Genomic DNA, 13,717 nt, shown 5'->3' with positions numbered 1-13,717 from the left:
ATAGGTGAATATTCTTCCAACTGGCCTAATCCTTAGATATATTTTATAAAAGTAAACAAATACAGCAACTCATTTTTTATACATTGCTAATCCTCTTTGTAAAACCTCACTGACGGTGTTTTTCCATGAATCTGCCGTATTGCGTCCGGCAGATTCTGTGTGTTGCAATTTGCAGATGTAGGCCTATTGCCCAATACAAAAGATATTTTGTAGTATTCTGTCTCGAATTCTGTTGTGTTAAATTGTTTAAACGTATCCAAGGATCCCCTGAGAAGGGAAAGAGACCATATAAGGTCGACATGTTGTGGAAAAGTAAGCCTGCGTAAAGAACAACGTTCTTAATTTCACATCACACTATCAGATGGTGTGATTATGTTTTATGGTTTTACAACCTCACTCAAGAACAGTGTTGCAAAACTATGCTGACTGAAAACACCCGTCATCATAAACTGGCCTGCTACTTTTGCATTCAAATGTGTTCCTTTCTTTAACAACATAGACCTATATAATAAAGTGCCAAATCACATGACTAGTACATTATTTGTATCTAGGCTGCATAAAAACATTGGTAAATTGCAAAAAAATTAAATATCCCTGTACAAGCTAACCACAACAACCAAACTGTAGCTTTCCTCACTTCCCCTTTCGTTCTCGAATGAATTCATGGGTGCCAGTAGTAAGCTGTTCACATGGACGCAGCACTTGACTTATATAAAAAAAACCGACAAGCGACAATATATATTTATGTGGGATTGTTTTCTTGTTTGATGTTGCCAAAGATGTTCTCTGAGTAATAACACAGGACTTGATACTGCACATAGCCGGAGTGGAGGGTAATCATTATTGTGGCTTTAATACTTTTGCCTGTTGAGTATCATGGCGACTTACTATTGACTTTACTCGACTAAACTAGCCCTTCGAGATGTCATGACTTGTACATTTTTATAATCCATTTTAATCCTATTCAATAACAACATCCAAGCGGGACAGAAGTCAAAAGGCACAGCGAACACTAGACTAACTGAAACCATTTCTACTCAGAGCTCTACCACAGCTCAGTACAGTTAAAGCACAGAAGGTAGTTTCTGTTCTTGTTTCTGAATTCATGAGAAGTACGGGGAGACATTTCCCTCAGTTATTTTGTGCTTGGTCATCAAAGTGAGAATAGCGTCTGGCGGTCTTGTGTTTAGGTGTAAATGCAGAGTCATGGTCTGCTGACGATTTTTGCTTTGTCATAGCTGTGACTCTGCACTTTTGTGGCACACAGGCCATCCTGTTGGATCGTGTCGGTGTGTCTGTGTGTGCGTGTCGAGTAAAGAGTAAGAACAAAATGTGAGTCAAAGTACAGTATCTTACAAAACAACGGCAACCAGTCCAATTTCATATCTTAATTCGCTCTTTATTAGCTATTAAAAGAATGTGACGCAGCACATTTTATAACATTTGATCTTTAATAACAAACTTTTTATAAAGGCATGGCTTTCACACATTTTCAAAGTGCTTTCCGGGAATGTTACTGTCATCAAACTATGAATGTAGTTTGCTGGCTGAAGATTACAGTATCATTGTTCAGTGCCAAGAATTATTGTTATCTGGAAAGAAATCAACGCTTATAGAAGCTGAAATACAAGGCAGATATGGCTGGAATATACAGGTTACATCAGATTTTATTTTAGATGGATTCATCTTCTTTCTCTCGTACTGCGAATGCTACGAAAGCAAGTACTTTCTTGGACAGGAAATTATACAGTAGAAGGCCTGCTCGAATACAAGAGGTAGAACGTTAACCGCCAAGATTGTAGCAAAGCATTTTCACATATTAAAATTATATTATTCTATCAAACACTATCAGATGTAACTTCTTCATAATTTGGGTTGTACTGAAAACATTAATGTTGTTTTGTGATTTATCATAATGCATATGCAAATCTGTGTATTTTTATCATTTTCTACATTTGACAGAACATGAGAAATAGAACCGTGTGTACCAAATGTTAGAGAACAAATCACGCTGTATTTTTACAAACATCGCCGTGGAATAATTTGGGGCAAACTGTATTTTAATCGGAATAACTCATTAATATTCAATGATTTTAGGATGAGGTCCAACACTACCTCGACTCTTTGATTTCCCTCTCTTCCCCCTCCCCTATCTGATCGAGACAAAGGCAGAAGGGGTGTTGGAACTGGACTATTTTACCAAGACAATGACAGTGGCTTCAGGACTGAGCCCCTTATGACGCCTCCACACTCCTGCTACCTCTCCTGAACCCTTCCTTCCTTCCTTCCTTCCTCCCTACTCGCTGGGATCTCCCCCTGGCCTAACCTCTACAACCTGGAGGCCACACTATTCTCCTCCCCCAGAGGTTCCTACTGCTACTCCTGGGGGGCCCGGCCTAGGTGGTGGTGTTGCTGGAGCTCCACCCTAGGTGGTGGTGTTGGTGGAGCTCCACCCTAGGTGGTGGTGTTGCTGGAGCTCCACCCTGGGTGGTGGTGTTGCTGGAGCTCCACCCTGGGTGGTGGTGTTGCTGGAGCTCCACCCTAGGTGGTGGTGTTGCTGGAGCTCCACCCTTGGTGGTGGTGTTGCTGGAGCTCCACCCTAGGTGGTGGTGTTGCTGGAGCTCCACCTTAGGTGGTGGTGTTGCTGGAGCTCCACCCTAGGTGGTGGTGTTGGTGGAGCTCCACCCTAGGTGGTGGTGTTGCTGGGAATCCGAATTAGGTGATGGTGTAGGTGGAGGTTTCAGCCAAGGTGGTGGTGATGATGGTGATGATGATCCAGCCTAGTTGGTGGTGATGGTGATGAAGATGACGGTGGTCCAGGTGGAGGTGGAGGTGGAGCCTAGGCGGTGGGGATCCAGACGCTCCTCCACTGGGTGGACTGGTTCCAGGTCTCCTCCAGGAAGGAGGTGCTGGTGGGGCCCCAGCAGGCCTCCTCCTCCGCCGCGGGCCCCCCGCTGTGGAGCCACAGGGTCTTGAAGGGCCCGGTGCAGGTGTACTGCAGGTACTGACAGCCCTGGGAACCGGAGGAACCGGAGGGGAACCGGAGGAACAGGAGGGGAACCGGACAGAGGGGGGACAGAGAGGGGACAGAGGGGGGACAGAGAGGGGGACAGAGAGGGGACCAGAGGGGACAGAGGGGGGACAGAGAGGGGGACAGAGAGGGGGACAGAGAGGGACCAGAGGGGACAGAGGGGGGGACAGAGGGGGGGACAGAGGGGGGGACAGAGGGGGGGACAGAGGGGGGGACAGAGGGGGGGACAGAGAGGGGGACAGAGAGGGGGACAGAGGGGGGGACAGAGTTCAGGACTGAAACATGTTCTCATCAATGCCAATAAGACATCTGAATTTAACTAAAGATGCGTTCCCTTCGCTGAATAGAAGCTAATATAATATAAACAACCGTCTATCAATCCTGGTCTGTGACTCGAAATTTAATTTGATCAAACCCATTCGGTAAGTTATGGGAACAAGAATCCATCACGAATAACAAGGCAGTGATGCATCGTACCAAACCAAGCTTCAGTCAGTACCTCAGGGCTGCCCCAGTACCAGATGGCCTTGATCACGTTGTGATTGGCCAGAGCCGCAGTCAGCTGATCGCGGGCGCCGGGGATGATGCTGACCAGGCCCGCTGGCAGGTCGGACGCCTGCAGCACCTGACGGAACAGGGAGGAGGAACGGGTGAGCGCGGACTGAAGGAGAGGAGGGGCCCAGGAAGTGGAGAGGGGAAGAGAGAGCGTGACGCCAAACTAAAATAGCTGAACCAGGAACGCTAAGCTTAGTTTTGAATCTGCACATTTTTTTTTAACTCGACAGTAGTTTGTAATCAGGGCTGATCAGTGCAATAGATGTTTCAAAGCTACACTCAAGCCAACCTACTGGAACCAGTAGGTTCCAACAGTATATAATACTAACACACATCATACATTATATACCATTAGTACTGACTGAACCATACATTATATACTATTATACTAAGTATATATACTAAGTATTGACAGTCTCACTAAGAAACACAAATATTGTTCGCCCTTCCGTCGTGCTCGTAGCCATTGACCTATTCCCAACGCCCCTCACCCCAGAATCATTTTGTTAAATACCTACCTGGATGAAAGTCAAGGCCGGGACCGGGTACCGCTGACTGGGCACCATGACAACGGCGTTGCCCATGGCGACGGCCGCCCCGAGCAGCGTCACCAGGGAGAGGAGGGGCTTGTGGTCGGGGAGGACGACCCCGACCACGCCCAGCGCCTGGGGAAGGGAGAGGGCGGAGCCTGCCTGGGGGACGGCCTGGAGGGAGAGCGTCGACAGACGCGTTCAGAGCGAAACACAGACGAATAACGGTTCGCTGTCAAAGGTTCCTTTTCGGAGTTCAACACGACGACGCGAGTCTTACCGGAGCACCGCCCTGGGTTTGGCTGCAGCGTGCCGCCCAATCAGTGAGCCGGTCCACGCTTAGCTCCACCTCCAGGTCAGCCTCGTCCAATGAGAGGCCGGTCTGGGCTCTGATGGCTGCGGCCAGCTCCAGCCTCTTTGCCTCCAGCTCCTTGGCCAGGGAGTAGAGGGACTGAGCGCGTGCAGAAGGCCCCTTCTTCATCCAGCTGCATGATGGGGGAGAGAGGGGGGGGGGGGGGAGTAAAGACCGGTTACTAGGCAACGCCACATCAGATCCCCTCGAACCAGAGGGCATAACAGACAACAGAAAGGCAACCGTCAAGATGGCGCGGTCTGCTTTGCTGTTAAATCCCCCCAAAAAATGTTTTGGTTCATTCCCTTTGGTAAAAAGAAGACAGGTATGGATCTAAGACATATTTCTTCAGGTCGGATTTGAGTCGTAATATTATGATATGTATGCACGTTGATTTTCTTCAGTGGTAACATCATGCTTTTCTATCAGACACGTATCGGCTATGATAGACCTTAACGGTCATTGTTGTCATTCATTGTTAGGAATAACATATGGATCGAGGGATGTTTCCCCATTAGTGAGAACGTTTTTTTTTTCTGTAATCAGTGTATACGTTTATGTGACGAGACCTGCCAAATCTTGCCAAATACCATCCCATCCCATTAGGATTTGAATCATTAATTTGAAGAAAGAGGTCATTTAGGTATTCTAGTCACTCAGTTAACTAAAGCAAGGCTTCTAACCTTTCTTAGAATTACAAGCGGGCAAATTCAATCATTTATTGATGCAGCCAAATTATAGTCTTCCAATCTCTGATATTATAACGACACCACAAACATAAGCTATGTTACATAAATAAGTAAAATAATGACAAACAAACCCATTCACCTCTGGAGATAGCAATTCACCATCGGCCTGAATCAGACAGAATGCAGTTCGATGCCGTTTATCCACTGATAACACTGCTTTAGACGCTGATGTGGCCACAGAGGTTTATGGCAACAAAAAACTGTTTATTGCCCGCTTGCTCCTTGTGCAAACGAAGCTCAGACAGATGCTGGGTTTCCATACTTTCACAATCAAATATCTGATATAAAACAGATTACTTCCAAATTACTTTCTATTAGGGTACGGTTCATATCATATCAAATGTGGTTAAGGTTGTAATAGTTTGTTCGTTTACGAGCGCATTGGTCGGACAACAGCAGTACCTTTGCCTCGTGGTTAAAGTGTGCGTTGCGTAACTGACTCTACGTCTGCCAGTTGGCTTCTGTCCACCTTGTAGAACCGGTGTTTACGAGGGCTAATAAGAGTGGGCTGATTGTCTATTGCATTGTGCAGCAGAACCACTTGATCCCGAGCGTAGACAGCGAGTCTGTTGGCATGAGGCATGTGTTTATGAGTGGGGGGGGGGGGTCAGGATCTGATCGTTGCAAGTTTGGGCTGTTTCTCATGTTTAGATCCTCAAGGAGAATAGAGAATCACTGGACTGTGTGTGTGTGTGTGTGTGTGTGTGTGTGTGTGTGTGTGTGTGTGTGTGTGTGTGTGTGTGTGTGTGTGTGTGTGTGTGTGTGTGTGTGTGTGTGTGTGTGTGTGTGTGAGTCTCACCCAGGCTGTACTTTGATTGCGGCCTCCACTGCGTTGCGGACGTCCTTCCTGCCTCCGTCCGGGCAGTAGGCCAGCACGCTGGCGCCATCTGGTGTCTGCACCGCAACACTGCCTCCAGACTCGGACTTGCACGACTTGCCCGCGACAAACTGCCGGTAGAACTTGGGGGCACTAAGGGAGGAGAAATGAATGAATGAATGAATGAATAAAAGAAAGGGAGAAAGAAAACAGTTATGGATTCAGCAGATCATCTAACTGAAGAGACTGTACAGGGGAAGTAACAAACACACACACACACACACACACACACACACACACACACACACACACACACACACACACACACACACACACACACACACACACACACACACACACACACACACACACACACACACACACACACACACACACACACACACACACCTCTCCGTGGGAATGACGGCGTGCGGCGCAGCCGATCCGAACGTTTCGTAGTCCAGGGCCGGGGTGGCGCGGGAGAGAGAGGGGGCGAAGGGGGAGGGCTGGAGGAACTGGTACAGACCCTGGGGGGGGGGGGGCGCAGGAGGACAAATGTAACGGGCAATGTGAAACGACATGAAGAACACAACTCGCTTTCCTAATGCACCGTATTTTCAGGTAGAAAAGGTCAGTTTGTGGGTTTAGGTGGTCTCAAAAGTCAGACAGATTAATAATGTTATGGTTATTTGATCTTCATTTTATTAATTTTATAATCTAAAATCTGGTGGAAGACCATCTTACATCTTTGTGAACGGGTGTTTCACTTCCCCTCTGCTTTACATTCGTTTTTCAGAGTGATCGTGTTGCTAGAGGCAAGGATCCAGCCTGGCTGGTGCCAGACCAAGCTCTATCGTAGCCTACACGTCGGCCTGGCGAGGCTGCTGTGGTTGTCTTCAGCACAAGAGGCGTGATCAACGGGCCTAGTTCAAACCACTCTGTACGCAATTGGACAGTCCTTCAACCAATCAGACCAATGATCAAAAAGCTTCCCTGTGGTCATTGTGTTAAAACAGCCAATAGCGCGCCAGGGGGAAAAGCCACCTTGGTGATTGGCTCGGGTAAAAGCGGAGCGGAAACAGAAAGAAATGTTTTGTTCGTCTCTAGCCCCTGTTGCAGAGCGAATTCTGTAAAATCTTCCCCCACTTGCGCTAATGAGCTTCTCTTTTCTGTGCTGCTCTGTTGTGCGCGATCGTTGTGCAGTTCCACCCCCATCCCCTCCTCACCTCCTGACCCCCGTCCGTGCAGGTGCCGCTGTCCTTGTGTCCACTAGAGGGCAGCGACGGGTCACACACCGAGTGGGAGTTGACCCACACTGAGCCCACGGAGAGGCTGGGGTCAGGACAGAGAGAGAGACAGATGAAGACACAGACAGACATAGATCCACAGACAGAGACCGAGACAGGGAGGTGTCTCTTTCCGATGTTTGATCAGTACTAAATCATTGCGAAAGCTACCCTGGAAAACACGTTATTGTTCATCTGCTTTTTACCTGCAGCGTTTCTATTCCTGTCATTTGCTTCCCTAAAACCGGAATTTTTACTTGTTTTACATCCAGAAAGCGTCACCTAACCTGTCATAGATCTTATCTATCTGTATCTTATGACAGGCTGTCATAAGACAGACAGGCCCTAAGGATAGGCATGTGGAGAGAAGGAAGTGAGCGCCTGTGGGAGCACCTCTTGGCAGCCTCCAGAGCCAGGGTGAGGTCTTCTGTCCAGATGGAGGCTGCGTGACCGTGAGGACTGTGGTTCGCTGGGGAACAGAGGGGAACCACGGAGAACCGTTAGGGAAACGCCCTGTTTCCGCTAGCCCCGCCCACCATCAAAAGGCAAAAAGAGGCTTCTAGCGCACCACTGGTTGACATTAGGGACAATATTTTTCAGATCACATCTGACATATTATACCACCTGGTGGGAGTGGGATTAGCCGTTACAAGCCGTTTTGAAAATCTGCCTCTTCTGACATCACAAGTGGGCGTGGACACGCCCACTTGTGATGTCAGAAGAGGCCGATTTTCAAAACGGCTTGTAACGGCCGATCACAACTTTATGTCCCCTCTGAGCGCTCTACTCTGAGCTCTCCTCCGAGCTCTCCTCCCCATCATCCCCGCTCCTGGACCGGCGTTCTTTATCGCGGCGTTACCCAGCGTCACTCCTTCCGCGTGGCTCCTGAACGTCACGAGGGGCAGCAGCGGCCAGGGCGGGGGGCTGGCCACGCAGGGCGAGGGGGGGGCCACACCACACAGCACGGTGGCAGGGTACTGGAGGCCCGAGGCCGGGGGTCCGCACGACTGGATCAGCTGCACAGGGGCCCGCCGTCAACAACAAACATTTTTGAAACTATCGTTAATTCGGCCCTGAAGCAGGTTTTCAAAAGAAGCCATGGTTACGTGGGCTAGCTATTAAAAATGACGTTAAAACATGCAGTTTATATATGTTATGACCTTACTAATAACAGTGTCTTAATAAAAAACGTATCAAAGAATATATGTGGTAAAAACTGCAGTAACCTGGCAGACCACTAGGGGTGGGTCGCGTCAGTTAATGTTACGGCGAAGCAGCCTTACATTAGGATTATGGGACACCACTAAAACAGCACTATAAATATGTCTAAAGTTTTACATTTGCAGGATAAAGTGGAATTCAATCTCAGGAGAAGCTGCCCCATGCCAAAGCAGTGCATCGTTGGTTGGAAGCCAGTTTCTACTTCACTGATATAAACGTGCAGTGGGTCGACTGACCGTGGCCCCCTGCTGGACGGCCCCCTGTACTGCGGCCTCCACCAGGACGCGGTCCGCCTCGCTCGCCAGGGACACGCACTTCAGGCCGGCCAGCCGCAGCCTCAGACGGGCCAGCACCGCGTCCAGGACGCCCTCCTGCACGCACAGCACCCACTGGACCTGGGAGCACGGGGAAACACACGGGGAGACAGACGGAAAACCAACGGACGCATGAGGAGCTTGTGTCGGGTTGTATTGTACGGCGAGATCATGAGACTCTTATGATGATGATCATCGCTCATGCGGTTTCCGTGCACTGGCTGCCCGCCGCTTTGAGCCACGGCGATATAACATATCTGCAGTGTCGGCATCAGGTGCGTAAACGGGTGGCTCGTCACGTTCCCCCCTGGGGGTGCCCACCTCCTTCCTCTTCTTGAGCGCGGCCTCGATCGCCCCGTCCACCGCGCTGTCGATGTCGGCCGACTCGAACACCACGAAGGGGCACGTGGCCCCGACGGCGGGCGAGACGGAGACCGCCACGCCCAGGCCTGCCGTGGCCTTGCAGAGCGCCGCTCCGTCCTGCGGGGGGGGGGGGGGGGGGGGGGGGGGGGGGGCGGCGGGCGGCGGAGATAAGTGAGTAACAAACTCTTAAAAGGGGACAGCAAGCACCGAACACGCACCAATCACGTTGCACCTTTCTGGTCTGCTGCCAGTGCCAAAATTATAAACTGCAATTTTGCCGGTCGCCTGAGTTATCACTCTGGACACGTACGCACACGCACACGTGCACATGCACACATGCACACATGCACGCGCACACGCACACGCACGACGCACCTGCTTGTTGCCGCAGTAGGTCACAGAGTTGACGGTGGGGCTCTGGGCCACAATGGCCCCCAGAGACACGGGGTCCCCGGGCAAAACGTTCAGGGCCCCGGCAGGGAGTCCCGCCTCTGTAAAGAGCTGGGCCAATAGGAGAGCTGAAGGGGCGGTGACACGGCCAGGCACGACCATCACAGCGTTTCCTGGAAAGCGACAGAGGTTAAATGTCATCATTTATATAATGTTGTTTTATATTTACATTCTGTTCACAAGGAAGGATCGCAAATCATTATTCATGATGTCCCACACATGCTAACGGGGTACTCTGATCATAACCAGGGAAATTAAAAGAATAAGTTTGCCTGTTAATTATAAACAATTAACTAGCTAGCGTGTGCGCACGCGTGTGTACGTGCGTGTGTGTGTTACCCATGGCTAGCGCTGGCAGGACTTTGAGCATCAGGGAGTAGAGGGGGCAGTCATCCGAGGCCACCACTTCCACCACACCTGGACGAAAACACAACATTTACACGTAAAAAAAAAAAAACATGAACACAACACACACACACAAGCCGGAACCCAGGCTCGTCCACAACAACCTGCGAGCAAGCACACACGCACAACTTTCTAAGCATGCACTTATTTGTTCAAAGCAGATATACAAGATTGGAGGATAAGACAAATAGATCTTCCTCTTTCCGCTACAGATCCCCTCCATCACTCTCACAACATCCACAAATAAACATGAAGAGACTGAAGCTACAAAATGGTAAATGGACTGCATTTATATCGCACTTTTATCCAAAGCACTTTACAATATTGCTTGACATTCACGCGTTCATGCACACGTTCCCACACCGACAGGGCGGGGCGACAGCCAGCTCGTCAGGAGGGTGAGGGTGAGGTGTCTCGCTCAGGGACACCCCTCGACACCCCGCTAGTTTGAGCCGGGGATCGAACCAGCGACCGTGCGATTACCAGCCGACCCGCTCTGCCTCCTGAGCTACCGCCGCCCCAGCGTCTAGTGTTCACACAGCCCCCCGGCCGCCCCTCACCGCGCGGGCTCCAGTGGGACAGGCGTGCGTCGCGGAGCTGCGCCCAGCCGGAGTAGTACTGGGCCAGCCGCACCAGGGAGGCCGGGGGGCAGGAGGCCCCGGACAGGTCGCTCAGCTCCGCCACACACGGGCCGTGCTGACCCAGGACGCCCGCCCATCTGGGGGACGCGGGAACGGACACGGACACACAGAGACAGACACACACAGACACACACGGACACACAGAGACACAGACACACACACACAGAGACACAGACAGACAGTCAGAGACACACACAGACACACACAGAGACACAGAGACACATACACACACAGACACAGACAGACACACAGACAGACAGACAGACAGACACACAGAGAGACACAGACACAAACAGACACACAGAGACACCATTTATTATTACATTGCCCAGTCCTACGAAACATGTCGTTTTCACGGGGAGTTCCTTTCGCCGAGTCCCCAGAACTACACGGTACGAAGGCGCCTATTGACATTGCGCGGAGAAACCCCCGGTGGTTCTGGGGAATAGCTAAAGGGCATGGCCCTTGTGTTTACTTTAGCAGCACTTTGGCCCTCTGGGCGCAGGACAGCTCGCTCCACGACCGCAGGCCACTGGCCGAAGAGCTCAGGCCCTCGGAGACGTCCTCCTTCCCAGCACACACCACACTGAACACACGTTCACCTGCACGCACACGCACACACACACACACCAAGTTAATGTAAATACAGGCAGTTGAAAAGTAGAGAGATCATTGCAAATATAGGAAACAAATGAAAATAAAAGATCTAACTTTAGGTGACAAGATGAACGTATATAGATCTCTAAAAGATGTACAACTCAAATCATCATTTGTTTGAAAGTCCCAGCAAGTCTTAAAAAGCCAAAGCTAAAAACAATAGCTCCCTGCTGATCGCTACCTTTAGCGTCCGTCAGGCTCGTCAGCCGTCTTCCGGCCGGGTTCAGGAACGCGCCGTTGATGAAGAGGCCGAGGGTGCGGGCGCGGCTCTCCAGCCAGGCCTGTTTGTTGGAACAGGTGAAGGGGTGACAATGAACAACCAGGACGGGATGAGTGCCGTCGCTTCACAGGCGGGAGCACAGAGCAAAAACCTTAATAATTAATAATCAGATAATGCTTCAGAGTGCCCTGCGGTAATGATCATAGTGCTTAAAAAAAATGATCATGGGAGACATACTCTCAGTTAATATTATAACAACAATTATGATACAATCCATGATTAACCATAAAATTATCAAATACTAATAATATTAAAGAGATTCATGACCTGAGAGCCACATCAAATCTAGATTAAAAATGCATTAATGTATTACGCAACTACAAAGAGGTCCTAAATTAACGATAATAATTCATCATGTAAAGGAAAGCCATTTGAGGACTATATTCAGATAACGCCAACTCTGCTTTGTAAGTATCTGGAGAAGCTCAGACTTCTTAAACCTATTTCATCATTTCATCCTGCAGCATTTAATAGTAGTTTGAATGTCTCAGTCTAATTTTATACTTCTGACATCAGTTATTAGATAGTTATTTATACAAAGAATGCAGTGTTGCTGCTTTAGCTCAACAAACCATAACTCTAGATGTCCACTGAGGACGGGCTGTCAATAGTTTACGGCTTAATTTAAACTTGACTTCTATTACTTTGTTCTTGGCAGGATACTTTCCCAGCCTGATCGAGTTGCCGCAGTGAGAGAGGAATTGCCCATGTTCCCCCGGCCCCCGCTTTCAGTGATCAAAATGAAAGTGAACGCAGAGGTACTTCCATCGCGTGCCTCGGAAGAAATAGAACGATCAACCGTTTAAAAGGCGTGCTTATGGGCCTTCCAGAAGCACTGAAGCCACTTCGAATAGAATATAATCTCAAAACCAATCAGGAGCTGCCCTGGATGCATCATTACAAACATTACCGATCCTTCACTTCACCAGTCAAAAGAAGAGGGGGTCTAATTGTGCAGTCAATGAACTGCGGTACTTTCCTCAGGACGGGAATAGCCCCTCAAGAAATCAATGTCACGTGCTTATCGTTTTTACATAAAACCATACGGTCTGCTGCGAGACTGCTGCACCAGTAGGACCATCCACAGGCGATGCCCTGCTCAACAGCTCTGAAACGTATGGAGAAGCTGGACCAAGAGGCATAAAGACACACCAACAAAGAAACATTGTTGTACACTGTATGAAAAAATATATATAATAATCCACTATGTGAAAACTGTTCACAAGTAAACAAGCCTAATATGCATAAATAAACCTCATTCTCGGGCAAAGGGGATATTACATGATAAAGCCTCAACCAGGCCCATCCAAGCATGAAGCAGGCCAGCCATGCCACTATTGATGGGGGGAAATGAACCTTGGTTGTAGAAAAATGGAAGAGAAACCTAGGCCTATAATATGTCACTCAGCATGCAAAGCAGAACATAAGGTGTTCTGTACTGACGAGGCTTGTGTTTGCACGGGGGCACCCTATTATCCAACTGCGAGCGGTATCTGCAGAAGTGAACTTTGAATTGAGGCTACAACTTGTGTTGGACTTCAACCGAAGCACGTCTGAATCGGCACTGGGCGGCGGTCACATGACTATCTTGTGAGTTCAAGTGTACTAAGTGACTTCACATGTAAATCATGAACATGCATCTCCTCGACCTATGATCCACTCAACCTAAGTAAAACCCATGTCAGAATAACATTCTTATGTATATAAATGTAATGTATATTATGGTCCATAAATATAAAAAACGTAATATTACTTTCGTTTTTCCGTCCATTACAATATATAGTTTAAAAGCACAATTACAAGTACTCAACCTGTGCAGTGGTGGAGCTGGAAGAAGTCGGCCCGTACTCCATGCTTTGAAAGATATCGTGAACTGTCTTGGAGGTGCTGCCAGCCATAATAGTGTCTCAAATCAGAGGATCGATTGTCATACAATCGACAATACAACAGAGACAAGTTGGGGGGACGTCTGTGGTCTTAAATTCAAGTGCAGCGTGCAGCTATCTACAGGACAGTTCCACCTTGGCTGGCTAAACTCGATTTAAAGAGGTCTCCTGCAAGCAATA

General features: G+C 48.9%; 1 protein-coding gene and 1 long non-coding RNA gene across 2 annotated transcripts; one reads left to right on the top strand and one right to left on the bottom strand.

Moving 5' to 3' along the window:
* The first annotated feature begins 15 nt into the window (after positions 1–15).
* LOC132453034 (uncharacterized) lies at positions 16–6,442 on the top strand. The gene is made up of 2 exons (XR_009524562.1): positions 16–1,332; positions 6,021–6,442. It is a non-coding gene; the product is annotated as an uncharacterized LOC132453034 (long non-coding RNA).
* On the bottom strand, positions 1,379–13,701 carry aldh16a1 (aldehyde dehydrogenase 16 family, member A1). Its single transcript, XM_060045892.1, has 17 exons — positions 13,463–13,701; positions 11,553–11,652; positions 11,190–11,316; positions 10,634–10,791; positions 10,008–10,085; positions 9,594–9,781; positions 9,177–9,335; positions 8,778–8,936; positions 8,180–8,336; positions 7,714–7,789; positions 7,261–7,366; positions 6,443–6,561; positions 6,017–6,187; positions 4,397–4,601; positions 4,105–4,290; positions 3,531–3,656; positions 1,379–3,013 (listed from the first exon to the last, which is right to left on the bottom strand). Exons 1-17 carry the CDS (start codon positions 13,547–13,549, stop codon positions 2,840–2,842), a joined length of 2,376 nt encoding a protein of 791 aa, XP_059901875.1. The 5' UTR covers positions 13,550–13,701; the 3' UTR covers positions 1,379–2,839.
* Positions 13,702–13,717: the final 16 nt, after the last annotated feature.

Source organism: Gadus macrocephalus, chromosome 2 (genome assembly GCF_031168955.1).
Source record: "Gadus macrocephalus chromosome 2, ASM3116895v1".
NCBI lineage: Eukaryota > Metazoa > Chordata > Actinopteri > Gadiformes > Gadidae > Gadus > Gadus macrocephalus.
Note: the sequence above shows the minus strand (reverse complement) of the source record. Positions and strands in the feature narration are given on the sequence as shown.